This window comes from Triturus cristatus, chromosome 11, assembly GCF_964204655.1.
Source record: "Triturus cristatus chromosome 11, aTriCri1.1, whole genome shotgun sequence".
Classification (NCBI taxonomy): Eukaryota; Metazoa; Chordata; class Amphibia; order Caudata; family Salamandridae; genus Triturus; species Triturus cristatus.
The window spans coordinates 532,228,999-532,254,688 of record NC_140594.1 but is presented as its reverse complement, the minus strand read 5'-3'; the positions used below and the strand labels follow the sequence as shown (position 1 = coordinate 532,254,688).

General features: G+C 45.1%; 1 protein-coding gene across 3 annotated transcripts in view; it reads left to right on the top strand.

Annotated features, from left to right (window-relative positions):
- Positions 1-25,690, top strand: part of TET3 (tet methylcytosine dioxygenase 3) — a 289,713-nt gene that overhangs the window by 183,916 nt on the left and 80,107 nt on the right. For all 3 annotated transcript variants that reach the window (XM_085633448.1, XM_085633447.1, XM_085633449.1), the window contains one exon: positions 12,270-12,407. In XM_085633448.1, coding sequence (XP_085489574.1) covers positions 12,270-12,407 — 138 coding nt within the window. The remainder of the gene's footprint in view (positions 1-12,269; positions 12,408-25,690) is intronic.

The window sequence follows — 25,690 nt, the reverse complement described above, 5'->3', positions numbered from 1 at the left end:
AGCTTGAAGAATCTTCTGGATTCACAAACTAACCCACCCACCACCGCCAATAAGATGAGAGGAGGGAACATACTGGAGGGGAAAAAGTGGGAGGTGCCGCAGGAAGCATGACAACGTCACAACGGGACACCAAATAGAGGTGCGTTGATGCCTACCAAAAGCAACAAGCATTGGCATAGCCAATAGGTCTCGCTTTTGTGACCTTATAAGTATTTAGTTATGCAGCACAATATCCTTGGTGCAATAACATCAACTGTTGCATGGCTAAAAACGTATAAGGTCCCAAAGGCGAGACCTATTGGCTATGCCAATGCTTGTTCTCTATGTAGGCTGCTGCATGGCTGGCCCGCTTGGCGAGACTCGTTCGCGTGCCTGGACCTCGGAGGTGCGCGCACAGCGCTCACCTTTCGCACACTTGTGAACTTTGCTTTCGTGCACTGTGAACTAGAACTCCTTTCACTTCCCGGCGCTGGCTCTGTAGTCAGCCAACTGCTACCTGTTTGTCTTAGACATAGCTGTGGTGGGTGAGAGGACGGAGCACAGAGATGAAGAGACAGCAGGTGACTAAATCTATTAATCGAATTTATGGTGGTTATTTGTGCGGCACTGGAATGTGTTTATGGCAGCACTGGTATGCATGGGATGACAAAGACGGCGGGATCGTGACATTTCACAAGACTGGCCTCAGTGTGTCAGGAGTGTGTTTGAAGGGACAGGTGTGTTTATGATTTCACACGCGCTGCTTGTTATGGGGCAATTAGACTCAATCTGGGGCTTTTTTCTCACAGGGGTGGGTTGTGATAGGGGACCTGTGCACTGGTAGTTTGTGTGTTTGTATTCATGCCATTGTATAAACTGGGTGTCGTAGCACAAGCGATGTAGTGTGATTGCACTAGTGTGATTGCACAAGTGTGTTTACGTATGTCTGAATTCACCAGTATATTTATAGTGCCAGAAGGGTTTACAGGATAGCGCCTACCATCACTACAGTGCTTAGAAAGGAACATATGTACACCAGTTTGTGCATGACATCACTTATAGATTACCCCCACGCGAACCCACCCCCCTGTTTTGCCAGCCGCGACTGCATAAGCCCTCCGATGCCCCTTGGCCAAGTTCGCGCTGTATAAAAACTACAGAAAAGGCCGTTAACCTGCCTTTCAGGTTAGCACATTCTGTTGTCTTGCTCAAAAAGATCATTATATGTGGAGGGCTGCAAAGCGTTTGAAAATGATACCAATTTGTCACACTTAAGTTTAATTTCACTTTGCATAGATCTTCACTCGTTTATTTATTTTGCATGTTTGTTGTCAGTTTTTGTCTCAGTCAAGGTTTGCTAACTAACGTACATCGACACAAAAGTTGCTTGGATTTCCGCCCTACCACTTTCAAATGTCACCAGCCACCACTGCAATTCTGGCTGGGACATTGCGGGAAGAGACGTGTACATCTTTTTGTTCATGCGGTAGGATAAAAAATCCCACGATTACAGCACAGATTTTGCAGTGCAGAGTGACAACACTTATTTATACGCAAAATAGATTATCTTGTAGTTTAAGTGCACTTGACGTTTTGCCAACTATATTCCGTACCTAGATTACGCACTAAACTGTTTCCATGGCAACTGAATCCCAGTCCAAACATCTGGTACCTCAAGCAATCCCATTTACGCTATCTGGTAGCGCGTGCAAACCTCAGAAAAATTAACTTGCAAATTTCCATTAAGGAGCATTTGCTGACTGTTCCAACTCGCAGGTATAGACAATCTGATCGAAAAATTCAGCTACTGTAAAGTTATTCATGCACCCCACAGAAGCTTATACATTCACAGGGCGAGGTACGGATATACTAGACTTTCTCAGTAGTCATCGACCACATTTTCCAATTTGTTTGAACCACACAAGAAATTACAGGAGGAATTATTTACACAACTCCTTTTATAAGCCTTAAAAACAGGAACCTCAAACATAAAGTAATTTACACAACTAACCTTACTAAAGATATACACAACAACCACAGTTCAAGCAATGTTAATGCATTCTAAATGTTTTTTTTCTGTTTGAAAAATACAAAACATTGTCACGAAAGACTTCGTCGTTATCTGCATCCACGTCAATCGGGGGTAGCCAGAGGTAACAGATGCTAGCCTGTCATGCCATTTAGCTCTCCTGGCACGCCACTGGACTCTGCAGTCAAGAAGTAAGCCGTATGAAAAATAGTGAACGGGGCTTTAAAATCTCTATTTACATTCTGAGGTTTCCGGTGCATGCCCTTCAGAAAGCAACTGGTCGGCTTATGTGCATGAAAATGGTTAGACTTCTGATGTCACTGGGGTAAAGGGGTGGGTAGTGTCACATCCGCCACAACCTGACATGGCTAGAAGAGAGGCAGATGAGTCCGTGTCCTTGAAGGCACGTCTGGTGCGAGGCAGTGTCTGCACAAGTAGACACTGTGCATGTATGTGAGTCAAGAAGTAAGCCGTATGAAAAATAGTGAACGGGGCTTTAAAATCTCTGTTTACATTCTGAGGTTTCCGGTGAATGCCCTTCAGAAAGCAGCTGGTCGGCTTATGTGCGTGAAAATGGTTAGACTTGTGATGTCACTGGGGTAAAGGGGTGGGTAGTGTCACATCCGCCACAACCTGACATGGCTAGAAAAGAGGCAGATGAGTCCGTGTCCTTGATGGCACATCTGGTGCGAGGCAGTGTCATCGCAAGTAGACACTGCATGTATGTGGTGGATGCAGCCTGTGTGGGGCAGTGTCAGTACAAGAGGATAAGTAGGTAGTGTCAGCACAAGTAGTTGGGGAGTGCGACCTTAGGGGGGCAGTGTCCGTACAAGTTGCCGCAAGAAGATAAGTAGGTAGTGCCAGCACAAGTTGACAGAGGGCTGGTAGTTGGTGGGTGCGACCTGAGGGGGCAGTGTCAGTATGTAAGGCAGAAAGGCGTTCCTGAGTGCTGCTGGCTGGCCTAGCGCATGGCGGCTGCGCGCGTGCACGCTCACGCAAGCGCTAGGCCAGCCAGCAGCACTTTGAAAAATTCACATACAAAATGTCTCTCCGAGCAGCGCATGCGCGCTGACTCAGCGAAACCTAAAAAGCAGAGAACAAAGGATTTTATGGAGAATTCTGGACCCAACCACTAGATGGCAGAATAATGCAGAGCATAAGAATCCAGAAAATTCTTCATGCTGCCAAACTACACTGACCGGTAAACAACTATGTTATTGACTTTTGTGTGTCTGTCTGTCCATTTGTATTTCTTGCCCCTCCTTTTTGGATCTGAATTTGTCTCTTCTCCTGTGTACAATCCAGTACCAACTAGAAATAAGTGTTAAAATTTCCATAAAAACCTTTTGACGAAATATTAGAAGAGAAACATACTCAGAAAATATTGGCCTTGTAGATTTGTACATGCTCATCTATAGGTTTCCTGAAGTATAATCCTCTTAAAAAGTAGCAGTAGTTCCTGAAATGATACTCCACTCTTCTTCGGTGATGTGAAAACAGATCTTTCATAAGTGTTGAGTTTGGACATTTGCACTTAATTTGCAGAGTCCCTTGTCTTATACAGTGAGTGAGGCTGCCAGGCAGTGGGTGTGCAAATTGTCTCTGGGAAGAAAACCTTGTCTGTGCATTGCAATATGGTGGGGCAAAAGAGAAGCAATTGTGGAAGTCAACTCTGTGGAATGGGATGATGTGGGAGCTGCAACTCAACTTAAGTTATGACAGAATCCTTATCTCATGAGCACACTAATACCAGGAAGGTGCAATTCTTTTTAATAAAGCAAGTATGTGTGAATTATAGGTCTGGTCTTAAAAAGTGCTGTTGTCCCAGAAGTTGACATTTGAATGTAGGAGCCAGTATAATGGATAGAAATATCCAGAAAATGCTGTCCAATCCTGCAAAGATGCCCTGATATCCAGTGAAGCCATGCACCATTTTGAGCACTTGGGGTTTCTGGATTTCTCATTGCCGGTGCTGTTACAAAAATATCAAGCAACATTCACGCCTTCTGTGGATTGGCTGGAGCCCTAAAATCTTTTTCAGAATTTGTCCTGGCAGTTTCGGCAAGCGGAGGAGAAATCTTGCTTACTGGATACTTGTCTCCTTAAGATGTTCAGGGAGTTTGCTGATCTAGATCCTCACCCAACACCCCAGAGTTATTCTGGATTTATGCATCATAGCACCAGACGTTTTTTAAAGGACCCAGAAATAATGTTACCACCAACACACTCTACTCTTCCTCTCCGCTCTGTAAAAATCTGTCTTAATGTTTTATTCATGTCACAGTCCTGCATTGATGTACATGGTTAAAACCTTCTTAGATAAGAAGTCTCTTGGGCTGAAGTCTTAATTGGTGCTCTCTCAGCCTCCAGGAAGCTGTACTTTTTGCTTAGCCCAAACATCAAGTCTCGCAATGATGCGGAATATCCTGTGATTCTGGGCAAATCACTTAATCTCACCGTGCCTAACAAAAAAAATGAATGTGTGCCTTCATGTAATGCAACTGGTGCTATGTAAAGCGGTCTGATACCCGATTCGGGTCAAGTTTGCGCTATATAAAACACTGTAAAAAAATAATTAAAAAATAAAGTTATTTCTCCAGCCTACTGTTTTATTACATCCCTTGTGGATGAAAGCCTTTCTTCACCAGTGCCCACTCATCATATAGGATGCTGGGTTAACTATATATTGAATATAATAGGTCCTGCTTCTTCCTCACCATTATTCTTTATGCTTGGCAGTAATCTTCAGGCACAGAGACCACCTGTATGAGCACTAGAACATTTCCCAAAACCTCACCTGGGAACATTTGCTGTTAAATTAAGAACAAGTAGTTTTTGTCCCACTTTGGTTCTTGAACAAGTAAAGTGGTAAGTGAAATTCTTGAGCCGGTAATTCTTAACCATTTTTTGGCTATCCTGAATAATTGTTAGGCTTGTTCATTTATTCAAGCTCCAAGGCTGAAAACTTAAGAGGAAATCAGTGCATATATAGGCAGTGGAGTTTTTCACTTCTGTGCATATTTGCAAACTTTTCTGAACAACCACATGCCCTTCCATGCTCTTTCTGCCGGCATTACTAATTTGTTAAATTCAGTTGAAAGGATTCTCAGTTTGCCAAGGGCGTTCACTTTGTCCTTATTTTCTCTAACTGTGGATGAAACTATAAACATAGCCTGCATCTGCTAGATGGTTGTTTGGAAACAACTTAAAATGTAAATACATTCTAGTCCCACCACATGGTGGGCCAGTGGTCTGCAAGTTAATAATAGGAGTGTTCCTTTCAATGAGAGGCTCCTCATAAAATATATTTTGTATTTCAATCTTTGGCTTCATGCCATCTAAAAGCTATCCTGTTCCTAACTGTTTGATATGTAGAGAGTAATGGTTTGGAAGTCCCGGGAGTATTCTGTAGATGAGTGACATTTATTTGTACAGAATGAATTTTTCTGGATTCACATGCTGTGCATTATTTGGTCACCTAGTGGTTCGGTCTAGAATTGTCTCTAATCTTCTTTTTTTTTTTTTTTTTTCTTCTTTTTTTTTTTTTTTTTTCGGAGTGGATGTCGTCGACCCTTTGGTGATCATGCCTCTTTTATGACTTCAGACATATGCCCCAGAAGCTCCCTCACATGTTCACTGTAGGAGAGTAGGATCTGCTTCACATGTTTACCCCCACTTTTTGCTGGTGTTTCACTGTTTTTCGACTTTAGTCTGGCCGGAACCCTGCTATTCAGGGCCCCAGCCTAGCTGCTTCCTCTCTAAATTGATTGCATGTACTTAAGGTACACTCCAGATTGGATTCTGGGGTACACTTGTGAGTTCCTAGTATATGGTATACTATGTACTCGGGGCATAGGTACCCCAGAGGTCTACCAGGGGCGGAAGCATGTATTGTGCCACCCCTGGAAAGCCCTGAAAAATGACACCACAGGTCTGCTTCTGCAGCCTGGGTAAGGTGGTGCATGCACCCTTTACTGAGGTATAGGTTCACTATACCTCACCCATCACTGCACATAGTAACCTATCAGTCACCCCTATGGCAGGCCTTATCAATCCTGAAGGCAGGGTGCTTGGTTATATGTGAGAGGGTGCCCAGGCATGAGCTGAGCCCCTCTGCAGCCTTCAGAATCTCTTCTCCGGGGTTGTCAGTGGTGCAGCCTGACCATATACTCTTAAGTGCATTATATCTAAAATGGTTAATGTTAACTTTGGACTGGCTGCACGGAAACATGTCATGTTTGGTGTCATACACCTTGGAATCATACCCCCACATCAATTCCTGATGTGAGAATATGATCCCACCCTTCTAGAGGGAGAGACATGGCCGTACTGGTATACCAGGTAGAAACTTAACAGAGCCCTGGCATCACAAAATGGATGCTGCAGCCACAGACACAGGTCTGGCCTCCTGTTGCTGACCGAAACTCCGGCAGGGGAGGCCTGGACAATAGGTTTCCTGTCACAGGGAGGTGTAACCACCTCCCAGATAGACTTATGTATACTGGGGCTGGGCGGGAGCACTCTCTTGTGCTTTGAAGTCCTGCACTGGGGGCACATTTGGTGTCCCTGTGCATAGTCTAGCTCAAACCGGTTCAGGGGTTTCCAGCCCCTGCTCTGGCGCAAAACTGGACAAAGGAAATGGGTGTAGCCACCCCTCTTTCCAAACCCTCCCATAGGTGGGTCCCCAGAGTTAGTCCAACCCCTTCCTTAGGTATAAGTAAGGAACCTCTGTAACCAGAACTTTAGATATCCCTGGACGAAAGTCTGAAGCTTAATCCTGGAACTTAGACGCTCTACTAAAGACTAGAGGACTGAAGAAATCTCCCTTGGGGTCAAGGAGTGACTCCCCTGCTTGGCATGCACCAACGACGCACTTTGCCGGTCTGTAGCTCCGAAGCTCCCGCCGGACTCCGAAGTATTTGCAGCCCAGGAAGAGGATTTCCAGACATCTCAGAGGCCGACCTGAGTCCCCAGCAAAGCTGAGACCCGCAGCCCTCGTGAGTAGCGTGGAACCGGAACTCCTGGTCATTGTGCACTTTTGCAAGTGCATTGACTTCTCGACGTCTCTTGAAGTCGTGCTTGGGGTTACTTGTAGCCCCCACCTCGAGCAGAGAATCCAGAGAATCCACTGAAGAGTGACCCGTGGGCTGCCATTTTGTGTTTCCTCTTGAGGCTCCTTTGCGATCCCTGGTCCGTCGTCTGGTGGGTTTTGTGAAGGTAACTTTGATTTTCCTTGGGCTTCCCTGGTTGCTCCAGATGTGCCCCGACTCCCTACCAAGTGGTGAGTCCCTCAGACCTTGCTGGTCTGCACCGAAGCATCTTTCTCCTTTCTGCGTGGTTTGCTGTTGCTAAGGCTTGTTGTGTCCAACCTGGGCACAGACGCTGCAGCACTCGACATCCTTCATGGGACAGCTTGAATCCAGCTCCTGGTCGTCCTCGACGCCTCCGGGTCCTCGTGGCTGAAGAGTCAAGCTTCACCTGAAATCACCCGACATCGGTGGGCATCCGCCTATCGCCTTCCTGGTCACTGGCTAGTGACCCAGACTCTGTACCCTCTGCTTTCAGGTTTTTCTCGGCAGCAGCACTTCTTTGTCAGCTCCCATTGAAATCGATGACGCGACCCGACACCAGTTGACACCTATGCACCTGGCTTCCCTGGATGAGGTAACACGAGTACTCCAGTGCTCCCGTGGGTGTTGACCCTAGAACTTCCTAAGTCCCAAAGGGTTTGGTCCTGACTCATTTTTAAGTGTCCCTAATCTTAAAAATCTAACCGCGACTTTCCCCATAGACGCTAACAGGAGCTCGCGGCTGTGTTCTCACACTGCACACGGCCCCCGTGGGTCCCCAGTGTCACTGCCTTGTGTGGTTCCTTGGGGTCCCAGCAATTCTACAGGCTCTAGGCCTTGTGTCTAGTTAAGTAGTGGTTCTTGTACCACAATTTTAGTATATGGTTTGGCTCGCCCCTAGGGACTGACGTGTATTTGTGCTTATTACTGTGATATTTGAAGTGTAACTTATGTGTTTTGACCTCTAGCCTCATAAAGAGTCTAGGAGGGTGTGTTTAGAAATAAATACATATATTTTATATATATACCTGGTGTGGTTGTCTTTCATTTAGCCATTCAAGAGATTATGAACTAGTAAAATAAGCTGCTTTACATTCCTTCAAGACTTAGCCTGAAAGCTGCTCTCCATAGCTACCACTAGAATAGCTTTCAGTAAAGGTTGTCTTTAAACTATCATCAATAAGGGGTTGTTTGGACTGGTACAGGGTGCCCACTATAATTAGTGGACAGCATATACCAGGCCAACTTCTCACATTCCATCTTCAGATTCTTTTTTTCTGCCATTGGGGGTGGATGCAGAGAAGTTAGCTCTGGGATGGATTGGAGGAAAATAAGCCTTTTTATGTCACAAAATATAAAGCAATAAGAAAAAACCTTCTGGCACTGAGGAACACCAACAAACTCCAAAGGGGATCCACAGGTATTGAAGTGAAAGCTGCAGGACAGAGGTAACCCCACAGGCACACTGCCGCGTGATGCAGAGAATGCTGTTAGGGTATAGAGCATACGCGTTTCAGGTTCTGCCCTAAATGCCACTTCAAACTAGCGCAGAAGGATAGACACCAGGTCTGCAATTTGTGCCTGCCCAGGACCACACAAAGGATGTTTGCATCGCCTGCTTGCAGTTCCAACAAGAAGTCCCCTAAAGTAGGACAAAAGCAGGGGTGGGCACACTATACTATGGTGCAGAAGCACACTCCCAAGTCAAAGAAGGACACCAATAGTGACGATGACGCAGTGTTTTGCACAGCAACAGGTCTAAGGCACCAAGATCACAGACATCGAGAGAGCAAAGGTGTTGAAGAAATAATTATCAAAGGACACCAAAAGCTAAAAACAAGGTACCCAGTAGATCTGGGATGGAGCCGTAGGGGTTAGACTCCAAAATAAAGAAGCCTACCTCTGCCTTGAACGTCACAAAACAACGACCCAAGCCAAAGTATACCACTTGAGGGAAACTCTTTGAACCTGCCTTGACTTGGAAAGGCGATTGACAGTACAGGAGCGAGAAGCTGGCCCCAAAGAGGGCTATATTGTCACAGAGGAAGAGGGCACCAGCTCTCTACACTAATGCCAAAAAGAAAGCTCTCGATGTCAAAAAGAAAAAACTCCTCGAAGCCAAAATGGCGCACTCATCAAGAGGAAGAAGTTTGACAACTCCTTGAAAGAATATAAAATTCCTCTCAAACGCTAAAAGGATACATAGCTCAAAGTCGAACCTTGAACTGAAGAGAAGGCCAAAGCCAAGGAACAAGAATTGCAATGGTTGGCAGCTCTTGAACCAGCGAAAGAGGTCCTTGGTTTCTATGACAAAGTCAATGATTGACAGTTCTAAGAGGGAGTCTTCGAGGCTGAACCTTCAAACGGCTGACAGGAGTGTCAACTCGTACCCCACGAGGCCCTCACCACCGGATAACCTCAATGAGTGCAACGCTGTGGTGAAGCTTATTGCAGATATCCACAGCATCAAGAAGGAAAAGGAACAAGGGTAATTGTGTTCTCTTCTGGAACCGTTGCTATTGACTCAATGAAGGAACCAGTTCTTCCTTATGCTCAATCTCAAAGGTGGTTTCTCCACGCTTGGAGAACAAAATACAAATGCCTCACAATGTGTCTAGCCTCCATCAAAGGATTAGTGCCAGTGAACTCCATTATCGTAGCCACAGCTCGCAAGAGAGACAACTCCCCAGCATCAGTGGGCTCACCACTAGACTGGGAGAGCAAGTGGGCGGACATAGTGGGCAGGAATATGTAATTGTCAGCAATGGTGCAGTGGAAAATTGCAAATTCCAACTCTCTTCTTAAAAGGTATGCCCACCAGCAGTGGCAGGAAATGGAGAGTCTCCTCCCAACAGCCTCCTGAGCACTACCAGAAAAGAGAGAGGGCACTAGTCCCAGAGAAGACAATAAGTTACACTGGTCTGAAGTCAGCCCTGGAAGCTGCGGACATCGCCAGTAGGTACCTATGCACAGGAGCCATGCTCAGGAGACACCCCTGGCTGAAGGTGTCTAGCTTAAAGCAGGAAGCGCAGGTGACCGTGGTCAATATACCTTTCATGAGAGAATCGCTGTTTGGAACAACAGTGACTCCCTCCCCCCCCAAATCATTAAAAAAAGGTTCCTCTGCAAAATCTATGGGCACCTCACAGTTTGAGTTAGTTCAGAAGACAAGCCACCCCTCGTAGGGGAATGTCTTCTCAAGGGGTTAACATCCAACAACATCCCATGCTTCTTTTGCCAAACAGCAACCAAGCCACAACACTGCAACAGTGGCAGTACGCAGGACACAAAGGCAGCCCTTTTGTAGCCACACACTCACAGAAGAGCAGCAGAACCATGAGGAACTGCTCATGCCGCCAAGTTACTATGGGGCACACCACCACACAACACCTTTAAGGGACCGAATCAGCAAGGTATGGGAAGGTTTTACATATTATGAATGTATACTCCATATTATCTGCCAATGATAACCGATATTGAGCAGAATTCATAAAAATGCCGTCCAGCATAAAACCATGATTGAGGCATCAAAACTGCAAGGATATTCTGCACCTTAAGAATGTTGTGGCAGACCTACTTAAAAGAAGGCAATAGAATTAGTCTACTCAGTGTACTTCCTGCTAACCAAGGCGCAGACTTGTCACTAAGACATATCCAGGATCTTAGGCCCATGAAAAGGTAAATAAAAACACAACCATTTCAAATGACTTCGCTGCAGTAGGACATGTGCTCCTAAGGAAGTCAAACTACATGACAGCAATTGAACTCTAGGACCTGTTTCTGCGCATACCAGTGAACGTAAGACTCAAAGTTCATAAGATTTGTAGTATACCAGACCCACTACCCATTCACAGTGTTGCCTTTCAGGATAAAATCAGCACACTGTGTATTCACAAAATGCCTGGCAGCAATCACAGCCCACCTGAGAAGAAAAGGGATCCACATCTACCCCTACCTGGATGACTTGCTCATAGAGGCAAGGCCATACTACCAGTGCAAGACAATTACCAAGACAGTGATACATTGCACACACTCTGATTCTCTGTCAATCTAGAAGAATCTGCCACAAATCTGGAAAGGTGAAACAACTTACCTGTGACAACATTGGATTCTGAACAGGTGAAAGTCTTGCCAGTACAAAATAGTACAGGCACTAACAAAGTAAGTTTGCCTTTACCAGAAGGGGCAAGCTCAGACAGAGCCCGATGGGGGAAATCCTGGGTCTAATGGCATCATGTATACCATTGATAACAAATTGCAGGCTCTGCATGATACCAATCCAAGAATGGCTACAAAAGTCTTGATCACAGATTACTGGGACTTGGAAAGATCTAGTGGTTGTAACAGAAAGAGTACACACAGAATTTCAATGGCTGAACAGCAAGAACATCACAATAGGCATACCTTTCAGACAACCAGCTCCCATTGTGACTATTACAATGGATGCATCTCACACAGGATGGAGAGGACACATGAGCAATCTCAGGCGGGTATAGTAAAACACGCAAAAATCCTGGAACTCCATGTGCTTCTCGCCCTGAAAGCCTTCTAGTCACAAATCAAAGAGAAGGTAGTACAGATTCGAACGGATAGCACTACAATCAGGTTCTACTTAAACATGGAGGGACAAGATCACAAAATCTATTCACCCTAGCACAGTAGATACAGATGTGGCCATTACAAAGGAGCATAACATTAGGGACAATCCACCTGCCCGCGGTGGACAATACCGAAGCAGACCGACAAAGCAGGCATAACCGCTTGTCTCACGAGTAGGATCTATACCAACAGGTACTGCAACAAATCTTAAACAGATGGGGAATACCACAAGTATCCAAGTACCCAAACTTCAATCCCTTTTTGAATGCCCTATTGATAGTGGTCAGGGAAATTTGCATACTTCTTTCCACCGATTCCCTTACTTCCCCTATTAAAAAAAAAAGAGGGGTGTGGGTAGAGACTAAAGACAATTCTGGACCCAGACACTAAATGACGGAAATCATGCACAACGTGTGAATCCAGAAAGTCTTCAAGCTGCAAAACTGCTCCAACAGGTAAGTAACAATTGAATTCCCATAAAATATTCATGTTTATAGTACACAACACTTACCATGATATTTCTCCTTGTTCATGTCGGTTTGGAGTAATAAACCCATGATTTCTACAGATTTAATCTTGATTTCCTCCCTCAGGTTAAAAGCGAAGAGGCCGCGATAGACTGCCGTTTGGGTCTGAAAGAAGGGCGCCCCTTTGCAGGAGTGACTGCTTGCATGGACTTTTGTGCTCATGCTCACAAAGATCAACATAATTTGTATAATGGATGCACAGTGGTAAGTAGGGAGATTTATTTGATACAGATTGTTTATGTTTCTCATTCGTTGTATTTGTGTCATTTGATTTATTTGACTTTTCAGATGAGTTCATTAGTGAATATTATTGAAGAAGTATATCAACAATGTAATGGACTGAATTGTGATATATTATATTTATCACTGCTAGAATCTACCTTTTCAGCCACCTTTTCTATATATAGTAACACTAACACCCTTTCAGCATTAAAAAACAAAGTATAAGTGCATAGTATAGTGCCAAACATTGAGTGGACCTCATCAATGGCCAATATTTTATCATTATTTACATGGTGTGAGGATTGTACTTCTTTCCATTATGTGTCTTGTAAGTACTGTGCCACATCTGAGCAGGAGTAGACTGGGCATCCTGTGCAAGGTACAGTTCGGGTATATTGTTTGTGGATCACAAAGTAATGAATATATATAGAGCTACTGCTTGTGTGTTACTTGCACCAAGTCCCGATTAAAGCCAAGGTTTTACATGTATGCTTTGCTCTTATTTTGTGCTGGACTGAGCAACATGAGCTAAAGTTCATAGCACAATTAAAATCTCCACCTATAATATATGGTTCATGGAAATGTAACAAGATTTAATGGGTTGGGCAGTAAAATTAAAAGGGGGTTAGTCACTAGGTAACTTGGGAGACTTAAGCCAGATATCGTTCTACTACAGGAAACACATCTGAAGAGTACACAATGCGCCTTCATTGGAAGGGGGACCAACACTACCCTCGCTCAGGCGGGATTCTCCCTAGGGGCGCGCGGGGTCGCAATTCTAGTAAAAAAAATAAGCCCCGCCCTTCCGGACAGCTAAGACCTGGACCTATCCCAATAGGACTTTTGTCGCTCTCCAGGAGTTCTGAGGAAGACACGAACTCCCATTAATCAGCGTTTATGTCCCACCACGCCTACAAACAAACCCTATTCTATAGATATTATTAGAATCAGACGCACCCACACATCTTATTAGAGGCGATTTTAATGATGTGATCGACCCAGCTATAAATCAAACACAAATTGCCAGGGGACAGCATGTTACCACCCCGTTGACGGATTTTGTTGACTCACTGACCTCTGGCGGCAACACCACCCATTAGAGCTCACTTTATTCCTATTTTTCTGCAGCGCATAAAGTTTTTTCCGGATTAGATTATTTATTTGCCCCGGCAGGGAAAATACGAACAGTAGATAAGGTAGCATACCTGGTGAGGGGCATATCAGACCATTCACCCCTTCTGGTTGACAGTGGGGGGCAAGAGTAACAGACAAAGAACGGACAGGAGATTAAATGCTTGGGAGCTCCGTGACAAATCCATCAGGGGAATAATTTGAACGGAAACAAAGACATATTTCCAAGAGAACGAGGGGTCAGTGACCTCACATACAACTCTATGGGATGCCTATAAGGCAGTACTTCGGGGTAAAATACAGGATGCTATAGCGCACAAACGCAGAGAAGAAACCCAACTAATAGAAATATTAGAAGATAGGCTCCTGGTGCTAGAAAGTAACATAACTCTAGAAACTGAGGCTGCCAACGTAAGGCAGCTGGCAATACCGCATAGGGAACTTCGTGACCTGACTGAGAGGGAGGTACAGAAGCAAATCCAGGCCACACACCATAGACTCTATGAAGCAGGAGACCGGGCAGGGAGATGTCTGGCTGGGCAGAAGAGAAAGGGAGACGAGCTGGGTGTCCCAAATACAAGAGCAGGCATCACAACACACCACTGCACTACACAGAGTTAAATGAAGCTAGACCCCTAGCAGATTCCACACAGATAATGTCCTACCTTAATGGCATAACGACTTCCATCTTAATACAAGATGAAAAGGAAGCTCTGGAGGCAGAAGCCACTTTAACCGAAGTGCAGGAAGCCATAAATGAACAACAAGTGGGGAAAACCCTAGGGCCAAATGGACTTCCGTCAGAGTTCTTTAAACAAAACATTTGGTTGCTGGCTCCTAATCTCCTAAAGTTGTTCCAGGCGCTAAGGAAAGAGTGGACTTTACCACCAGATCTCCCTCAAGCCACAGTGGTAGTGATACCAAAGCCAGGCAAACCTCCAGAATGCTGCCGATCTTATCGCCCAATCTCGCTCCTATACATTGAAGCGAAGATCCTGGCTTCTATTCTGGCGACGCAGCTCATCACTGTAATCGTATCCTTGGTCCATCGAGACCAATCTGGTCAATCTCGGCCGACTGGCCAACTTGCTGGATACAGTAAAAGACAGGGCTTCCGAACAAATGCTGCTGTCTCTGGACTCAGTAAAGGCCTTCATCACTGTTCATCGGCCTTTCATGAGTTGCGTCCTCGTGAAATTTGGGTTTGGGCAAGTATTCATGACATGGCTGGAACTACTCTATACTCAACCTAGAGCCTGAGTTAGTTAATGGTGTAACATCGGCCGACTTTCCTATCCAAAGAGGAAACCGCCAGGGCTGCCCCCTCTCTCCCCTGCTTTTCGCATTGATCCTGGAACTGCTAGCATGCCAAATTAGGGCAGATACAGGGCTCAGTGGTTTCCAAGACACTGGAGGACAGTTGGTAGATGAATGGATCTCCCTGTACGCCGAAAATATTCTGCTATATGTCACCAACCCTGATACTACACTTCCCTTGATATTTCAACTAGACGGGGATGATGGTAAGCACTCCGGATACAATATTAACTGGGGGAAATCTAATCTGTACCCTGTCGGAGGCCCTAGGGATGCATACATAATACCAGAACACTTGCATATTACCACAGAGGGTTTTAAATACCTGGGATAGTTCATCTCGACAAATGACTGACTACCTTACCCGTAACATTAAACAAGTACTGGCGGAATTTAGAAACGATGTGACTAGATGGAGACGACTCCCCCTGACAATACTAGGAAGAGCAGCCATGTACAAAATGATAACACTTTACAAACTATTATACACACTCCAAAACAAATATCACAAGATTCTGGACGATATCTTTAAGATAATTAACAGTGAATTGCGCACACTTCTATGGGATGGAGGCCACTCTAGGGTGGCACTGCAAACACTACAACGTAGCCAATACAACAGGGGAATCCCGTTGCCAGACATTCAAGCATATTATCGAGTGGCACACCTAGTAGTTATTAATGAATGGTGCCATGCTCCAGGTGACCACTCTACATAGGCCCTCGAGAGACTCCAGTTTCGAAGGTCCTCCTGTCTTCATTATTTTTATGGGGACGCCGTGGTAAGATGCTCGATACCCTCCACGCAAAAGGCAATCGAAGCCTAGAAGGGAGCAAAACAAGCATTTACCATGCAATGGTCTCGGCATTGTTAAAGTTAGAGCTATTGGCATTGCTCATGACATTATTTTTGCTTATGTTTTTGTTTTTAAAACATTTAAAGAAACAGCATTGTTATTTACAATGTCAATAGCTTAATCACTCTCAAATGCGAGAACTATTGCATTTGCACCTACACACAGAGCCACACACACAAAGCCACACACACAGAGCCCCCCCCCACTACCTCAGCATTTATTTACATTGCATAAGGCCCCTGTGCTCCAAAACAAACGGATGCCTCTGAATGCACAGAGGTTCTTGAGCTAAGGGCTGGGAGCGGAAACCCTCGGACTTGTGTTGAACATACCAGTTGTTAACCCGTTCCAGACTGGGTCGTCTCAAGTTCTGCCAGTTACGTTACACAAGGACACATTCGTTTTTGGTAGGCATGGGGAGATGAAGTATTTTGCCCAGAATCACCGGATGTTGAGACGACACCGAGGATCGAACTGTTTCCCCAGCTCCAAAGCGCTGTTCTGGCTGTAAGGCCACAAGTCGCTGCTTGCACGAGCCACGGCTGTGGGAAAACTCTGCACCCACTGGGGTAGGCTGCCTGCTTTCCGCGCTCTGTAAGTACTTACTGCTCCAAGGAGAGTCTGCCTCTCTGCGTCCCTCTTGAGGGTCTTCAAATGCTGCCTGTTTATTTCAAAATTACAACTGAAATCGTGCAATGTCTTGGTTGCTTCAATGTTCTGCTGACGGGTCGAGTGTTTAAAGGGACAGCATCTTTACAGTGTAACACATTCACCCGCACCGTGCGCTGCCACATTACTCAAATCCTCCAAACTGTGGGATTAGCTCACTCAGGGGCTGCACCGAAGTGACGAAAGCTAGGTACGTCCCACCGTAGTACTGTTCCGTGCACACAAGTGCGTACATGGTCTTTAGCTTTACCCACCAGCTAAAGTTATTTTCCCTGTTTATTTACCAGCGGTGAGGTCAACTTCCCACTAGATCTCACCCAAGGTGAGGGGTCTCCCAAATTGGCAGGGCGTGGGCAACAAAGCCTGGAACTGCCCAAGAGACAGCATAAATAGTCTCTATGGTTAAACCGTAACTCGCGATATCACGGGACACGCACTCTTGACATTATCGTGCACTGATTCCCTGCACTTTCTGCAGTGAGTATTAGCTGCAAAATGAGAGGCCTTAAGGGGGGGAGGCCTTCTTACTGGCAGATATTTACGATTCACCTCTGTCCGTTATTATCACAAGCATCACTTCGTGATGCTCTAATTTTGTACATTTCAGTGGAAAGTTATTCCTCGTCACAATCCCTGAACTTTCTAGTTTGCCATTTTTCGAATACTGATCGATATACCGAAGACTCATTAAAAATGTAATGGAGGATCGAATTTTATGAGTGGAGTTCCACATAAACTGCTACATAAAGGTGTAACATTAAACCAGTGTGCTTCACGCAAAGAAGGATTTTCAGCGGAACAGCCTGTGCATCATTTATGTTTTCTTGAAGCTGTTGAAAATCATCCTTTTTTGCACTCTTAGTTTATTGAAACCATGTGATTCATATTTTCAGACACATCCTCCCCTGTCAGGGGCCAATCATGTGACGCTTCTTAAGAAGTCTGCCCGCTCGCGCTCAGCGTGCATCGTCACCCCATCACGCGAGTCGGCACAGGCCACGCCAGAAGCGCTGAATGGGCCCGATTAGCTGCCTCGATTTGCCACACATTTCTCCCGACAGTGCGAATCAATTTATCGCTGAAAATAGATTGGCACCAATTGGTTTTTACAGTACGTCCCAAAGTCTAAACAATACCCGGCCAGTCTTGCCGAATCCCGGCTGGGCGCCTTGCGAATCGCGCTGCCTTGTGGAGAAGAATTTGTGTTTTTTTACTGGCTAAGTCTAACTTCGATGCAGATAGAGTTAGTGTTCATGGGAGCGTGGCAGATTTATAAGTAACCCCGTGTGGGGTTCTTTGTGGGCCCCAGAAAAAGTCCCTGTGGTATTGCAGGCGAACGGTCTGGATCGCACCTGGGCAGCGAGAGCCATGAACACCACCGCCTTTCTCCGAGGTCAAGCAGAAATGCCTCGGAGAAGCGCAGCGGCATTTTCAGATTCGGGGGCGTGTTTTTCTTTCTCTTCATTGGCTGGAATGTTTACATTCCCGAGGAGAGAAAGAAAGTAAAAAAAACGCCACCGAATCCGAAAAAGACGGGGCTTAAACAGACAGACGCCCCTCTCCTCCAATGGCTGGCCTCTGTTTAGGAAGCCAGCCAATGGAGAAGAGGGGCGGGTTCAAGCCCCGAACTAAAAAACATTAAATCTCGCAAGCGAGACTGCGCAAGCGCAGCCTTCACTAGCCGAGACCTAAAAACAGATGAACTGGGGCAAGAAACTAACCAAAGCAACACCGTTGTGGGAAGGGAGGAGACTGCCGGAACTGGCGAAGCTACAGGGCTGGGTCATGGTTGGGGGAGGGGTGCCAGTCGAGAAACTGTCGCGAAGTAACCTCTGTATTCTTGAATGTACCACTTATTGCTAAAAATTATGAACTTGTTGCAGATATGATTCAATTGCTACTCTGGTGGCTAATGTTTAAAAATAAAAACAGTAAAAAAAGAAAATGCAACAAGATTTCCAAAACAAGAGCTCTAAAACTCTTATTGTCAGCAATAGGGGCATAAAATTCATATATTGTACCATGGAAGGTAGGATCCGGCACTAACTTTAAAGATTTTGGTGCAGTTCAGACGGACATGTTTTTTAAAACAATTACCTGAGCTATGCAATCCCCAAAGTTCATTCATACATGGGAGGTGATTAGTAAATTAATCATTGTCTCAATATTTTTCTCCTGCCACGTTTGCTGTTGGTTCACTAGTGCATTTTACAAATGAAAATACATTACATACATGTGAATTTTTGAGTGTTCAAATTGGAAAAATAAACCAGAAGCCTTGATTATTCATAGTATGTAGATACATAGCGTGCCACATGATAGCATTATTTTTCAATGGGTACCTCTCATTCTAGGTCAGTGTTTTTGAAGCCTTTATATGGTTGGTAGAATATTTCTTTCATTTTGCTCTACCTCAAATATTTTAAAAGAGCATGTTAATATGGTAAACATTGTACCATTGGCATTGAATTGTGTGGGGGAGAAATAGCCTCCCGAAGTCTGCGACTGTGCCTGAGATAGCTGTGGCTCCATGACACTCGGATTACATGTAGATGTATTTGGCCATGACACAGATACAGTTTCAAGGGTTTCTAATTGCCTCAGAGGACCAACCAGACATGGGAGCGGGGAAAACGAACACATTTAAATTTGGGTCAGGACATACCAACATGAGTTTACCAGACTTGTCACAGTATGGTTAGACCTTAAATCCATTAAAATGTTAATGTGAATGCCAACCCACCCTGCTTTACCCTGTGAAAGCAAATTCTTTAATGTGGAAAATTAAGTAACTTGGGAACAACAACAGGTTAGCATGCAAATTTTTTGTTGACCGCCCTTCACTTGCAGAATGAATGTTTTTATGGAGGCGTGGTCTGCACACTGTGGCAAGATGGCGTCCTAGGAGAAAACTCTTGCAGGAAGACTACTAATCTGGAAGAAATCCTTTGGATATAGCACATCTGCCTCTCAAAGTGCCCAAAGAGTACATGGGAGCAGTATTGTGATTTGGTAGCTCCAGAGCTTGCTAAGGAAGCATTTGGAGCAAGCTGTGGATGATAGTCTTCCTCTTCCGCAACATTGCAGCCGTGATGTGGCAGTGCAGTGGCCCTACTGTGACCGAGCCCTGAGCTGTTAAGGAGGCAGCAGGTAGATCCTGGCTGGAGTGACTGAAGGACTACAGGAGTAAGAGACAGTACAGGTACTGTGTTGGGTGCACTAAAAGTAGGCATGAAGGGGTACCAAACAAAGCAACAGTGGCTGGCTGGCAACCCAGAATAACATACCAGGTTGAAGTGGAGACTAGCTGGAGCATGACCCCTTCCGTTTGCATAATGTTGAAGGGATCAGCCTGGTTGTGGCAGATACCCACTCGGGTCAGACATGAATGGTAAATTGAGGACCTCGTACTGGAATGGGGTTGGTCCAGCAAAGTATCAGCCGCATCAACTTTTTAAAGACTGCGGTGTATGTATGCTGTGATAATAGAACCACCTGAGGGGTAGCCTACCAAATCTGAGGCAAATCCTCCTCTCAAGAGCTGCTAGGATGGTCTGGGAGATGGTACAATAACACAGATTGGAAAATACTTCCATAGGGAACTTTCAAAAGACAGATCAAGCTCACCACAGAACGAAGTAAAGGAAACAGACAAGACCGGGAGGATCAGAATCAATCACTGAGGTAAGTGCTGCATGTGGTGAGAGGACAAAGATGCCCTGGAGCACACGATGGCATTGGATTTAAAAAATAAAATATCACCATGGGTGGAGGTGGTTGAACACTATTAAAAAATGGGTCTCTAGTTGTCGGAGGTATGCACCCTGTCCAAGTAGGGACCACAATCCTAGTCTGGGTATGTTGGATACACACTAAAAGATATCCTGTGATCACCCTCTGGTAGCTTGGCACAGACCAGACAGGCTTATCTAAATAGGCAATGTATTTGTCACAGCACACACAATCAGTAACACTATGAAAGCACCACAAAAATGCTCCATACAGCGTTAGAAACCTGTATATTATTTTAGGAGTAAAAATGACAAAAGTCCAATAAGTAGAACTGGCGTTACTAATTTTTAAAGAATAAATCAAAAAGTAGTGCAGACAGTCAAATAGCGCTTAGGTGTTAATTGAGGTCGTGCTGGACCAGGGTAAATCAAAGTTCAGGCCAACCATGACGGAAGGCAGGCCGGCTGCAGGACCCATGCAGGGCCCTATGAAAATGTATCGTGGATCGAGCAAGCGTCCGTGTTGAAGACTTGATGTGTCGGTTTAGATTCACGCATGTGGGTCAATACATTTATGTCTAACCACGCAGTCGGGTCCCATGTCGTCATCAAACCCCTAACTATGCATGCGAAGCATCACCCGAGAACCGCGCAGTTGAGTCCGGTGTCATCATCGAGCCAAGCAGGGATGTCCTTGGATCGGCTTGGCATCAAAAGGCACTGCATTGGTTCCAGTTGGCGCAGTGTCATCACTGTGTTGATTCTGATGGATTTTGGACAGCAGAAATCACCTTTCAAGGGCCCAGGACTGGATTGGCACCACTTGGCAGGACTCACAGATGGCAGAGTCCAGGTGCTGTTACAGGAAGTCTTTGATGGCCCTGAGACTTCAGAGCAGGGGACAAGCCAGCAAGCCTTTGAAGTCACTCTGGGTTCGCAAGATAGGTCCAGTCCTTGTCCTCTGCAGGGCAGAGATCAACAGGGCAGCTCAGCAAAACAGAAAGCAGTTTCTTCAGCGCAGCAGTCAGGCAAAGTGGCAATCCTTGTAGCCACCAGTCTTTACTCCTGGCAGAATTCTTCATGGGTCCATTAGTGTACTGTCTTGGCAGGGTCAGAGCCCCCATACTTACAACCAGTTGTGCTTTTGAAGGGGGGTGACTTTAAAGCAGGCCTTTGAAGTACACAGGTCCACTTTAGGGGGGTGGGGGGAGTAATCATCCCTTTGTAGGGAACATAAGGCAATGCCTATTCAGATGCGTCAGCTCCTCCTCCCTCTCTTCCTGCCCAGTTAGAGCTACCAGAGGCAGATGAGTTCTCTGTCATAACCACCCTTCCTTTGTTTGTGGCAATCTAGAGGGAATGCACAAGGTGTAGCTGTCATCCACTCCAGACTTGTATTGGAGACAGGCTCCAAAGCACACAGAGCAGAGAAATGTCCACTTTCTAAAAGTTGCATTTCTAAAATAGTAACGTTAAATCCAACTTTACCCTTAAAGAGGATTCATCTTTACCATTCTAAAGATAGAAAACATGATGTAGCTACTCCTTTCTAATCGGGAACTACATCTTAAAAGTGTATTTAGAAATTCCCAATGCCAGCCAATGAGAGGAGTAGGTCTCACAGTTGTGCCAACAAAAATAATTACTGGGGCAGTGTTACTACCAGCCGTGGGCATTTTCTCCTGGACCGCACCAAATCTGAACTGTTCAGACTTGCCTGATCACCCAACTGGTAAGCGTCCTCACTTTCTGGTCTAATAGCGGGACCATTTTTCTATTTGGCTAGTCCTGACCTTGGGTTTATTCATCACTATAGGTTGCTGTGCCTCATTGATTCCCGGTTGCCGGCTAACAGCTTACCTGCCCATCTTCGATCTTGAGATATTCACACCCCCCCTCCGATCGCATCACTGCACGGTTTTGCTTGCCTTCCATTGACTTCCTTCACAGGATTGCAAAGCGCATGCAGTCTTGACTATTTGGGGCATCCCGTGGACCCCTCCTTTTGACTGTATTATCTCCAACTATTTCCCGACTGGTAACCATCCTAACTTTCTGATCTAACAGCAGGACCGTTTTTATAGGTGGCTGGTCCTGACCTTCGTTTCATTCTTTACTATAGGTCGTTGTGCCTCATTGAATTACGTTAGCCAGTTAGCAGCCTAACTGCCCGTCTTCTATCTTGTGGTAATCACATCCCCTCCCACCTCCGATAGCGTCACTGCACATTTTGTACTCCTTCCTCTGACTTCACCATTGCCTTCTTTCACAGACTTGCAAAGCTCACACAGTCTGGACTATTTGGGGCATCCATAGGACCTCTCCTTTTGACTGTAATATCTCCAACCAATTCTGGCATTGGATGCTGGTTCTGCCATGGGCCCTCTTTCAACTTCATGTTGCTTACCAACGACCTCTTATCCAGGATTCCAGGCTAAACACCTCATTGCCCCTTGCTGAGAAGGTCAGTGGCCTCCTCCTTGAATACTCACCGGATTAAAACCCAACTCACTGATATAAATTATTGTTAATTGATCACTACACCTGGGATTCGACATCCCAATTGACTATCCTAACCATAGGCACTTCCCAGCATGGTGCACTTCAGGCCTCACTCGTAATGCTCCCTCATATATTTTTTCTTTACTTATTGTCTGTTTTTCTCCCCTTCCTCCTTTTTCTTTATTCCTCATTTCAACAGACGTTCTCCTCAGGCAATACATCTCTATGTCCTGATGATGGTACCACAGTTTTCTGTGGGATCGAAACGCCGTCTACTCTAGCACCTCGATACTGAATTTGTTCAATATAATCATTATATATTGGTGCAATGATGTTTTTACTATGTTCTTTTGCCTAACTATTATTTGTACTTTAGCCATGTTTGTTTCCTTATGCCTGAGTTTTTCTAACCCCATCTCTTGTCAGTACCCCACTTTCCTTTGTTTTATTGTTGTTTCTTGTATTTAAAATTAAATTGTTATTTTCCCATAAGCATTACATGGCACAGTCTTTATTATACCTCTGTGTGCATTTGTTGTACTTACCTGTGTTGAAAGGGACCACTGTTCCTTTATAATTAACAAAAATAATTCAGCAAAAGAGGAGGAGGAAGGCAAAACGTTTTGGGTGACCCTTCAGAGAGGGCCATTTTCCAACAAACATTCAATGGAAGAACACTCCAGAATTTATTAAAGAACAGAAAGCTGAGATCAACTACTGCATGGAAGCCGCCCAGCAGTTGCATGTAAGGGCTGAGAATGCAAAGGGGCGGCCCAGGTCTAACAACATTTGTTTGGTGAGACTCCCTCAATGGGCAGAGGATCTGTCAGCAGAATGGTTTGTTGATTCTTTCATAAAGAATATGCTTAAGCAAGAAGACCTTTCTACCTGCTTTACTATCAAAAGGACCAATTGCATCTCTGGAATGCCACCAAAGCCGGGCGTGAGCTAAAGCACATCATTGCCTGCGTTCTCAACTTTAGCAACCACGATGCAATAAGGGCAACTCATCAAGGCAGGTCCATTCAGAAAACAAAACCATCATGATGTTCGTGGAGTATGCCCAAGAAGTGCAATAAAAAAGATAGTCCTTCAATAACACAAAAGTGAAACTACGCTTTACAGTATATTATGATATGTCCTGGTACGCTAAGCATCCTGTCTGAAGGGAAAACCTGATCCTTAACTATGCCAGAGGTGGCATGTGAGACTCGAGGATGGCAGTGAGTTTGAAACAAGAAACAACGTGCAAAGCAGAGGACAAGATGAGAAGATACCAAGGAAGGATATGAGACCAGCGAGACACCAGGGGTGTCTGTGGACTTGGAGGACAGTGCTGAAACAGAGCTACGCCAGCTCTAAAGAATTGAGCTGGACTAAACCTAGGCAAAGAATACAGGCAGAAACTCAAGTGGGAGAATAACACTGCACAAAGTAGAATCCTCGCTTCTCTCCAGAAGACTGGAAGAGAGAACTGTGAACGCTGTTGTAAGAGCATAACGTTTTAAAGTTAGACATGGAGAGTGACAGGGGCCTTAGGTTTGGGGAAGCTTGTAGTTTTAAACTCTTTAAGGGTGATTGACTGCATGGAGGGGACCAGGGATTGTGGATAGGCAGACACAATTGTATTGTCAGGTACACGGGGATGGGAGGCACTTGTTAAAAATGAGAGGAATACACACAGTGTGGATAATGGCCACACTGCTTATGTTGAAAGCTCAGAGGAAAAGCCTGGATAGTAACTGGGGATTCCTGGGACAAGGAATATTCAAGGTCCTGGCACATTTGAGGTTCACATCGGGTCCTTGAAGGGTCAGGATTAAGGCACGGAAAATGAATGCTTTCATTGACCCTATGTGGGACTTGAACAAACCCAGGTTGGTGCTGTGTTGGCAGTAAGCGGGCAATGACAATGGAGAGAAGATCATGGTGGCCTCTCTGTAGTTTCTTCTGTGAGTGCAAACAGTTATGCTGGAATAGCTAGGAAACTGGATACACTCCTTGTCATGGGACTGAGGGGGGGGCGCTGCATTGAACATTGCAGGGCAAGCTGGATAGTTAATACAAATAAATGTGCAGATAGGATAGGCAATTACTCTGTTTTAAAAGATTAGTGGGGCTGATGGACACCTGGAGGGAGGTCCATCCCACAATACTTGTATGTCTGTATTTGTATTAAGTCACTCACCAGACTTAACTACATCCTCATGCGGTCTACAAAAAAACGAGAGATACAAGGATACATATATTTTTATCTAGTGGGATATTGGACAACTCGCCACACACTATAAGCAAAGCTGGAAATTTTGAGTTAGGAAACCGATGGGGTGGAGACTTGATGCCTAGGTTTTAAAGGACTGAGATACTAGAAAATATTTGATACAATTGACAGACCTCTGCCACCAATAAATGAAGGATTGAGAGTTTCAGGAGTGACTGTGTGGGAGGTATATAAAATTGTCATGAGCTGGCTGCTCCTATCCATCTTCGTGGAAAGAGGAAAAAGAAAGAGCATGAACTAGAACTCCAGATGGCCCTATAGTAGGTGCTAACCTGTCCCACTAGATATCATTGGTGAAAAATGCATACAGATGGCTAGTGGAGGAGGAGGTGAGGTTGCATTACTGGTCGAAGTAGCACAGGCTAAATGAAGGTGGCAATAAAGGTTAGTTTTTAGCCTGGCTGGCGCAAAGTCAGGAGAGCCCGATAAGAGTCAATAGGGTCGTAAAGTATTCCGGTAACATGGTGGAATGGGCTGTGGAAATGGGTCAGGAATTTGTGGATTACCTGGAACAGTTAGATAAGTCAAGACTGAGAGGCTCCATTGCAAATCTGAGAACATTTCTTACAGATAACACAACTGTTTCCATACCGTGGGGAGATGGAGAGTTGCTATATCAAAAAACAGAAGTTTAGGTAATCACTGAAGGAATAAAGCCAATCACGAGTGGGGAAAAATGCGAGGTTCCAATGGCCTACTAATGAAGGTATTTAGGTGTCTGAGTAATAAGCTTGGGGATCAATCAATTTCATGTTTAACTCCAGGAATGAAGGGAGC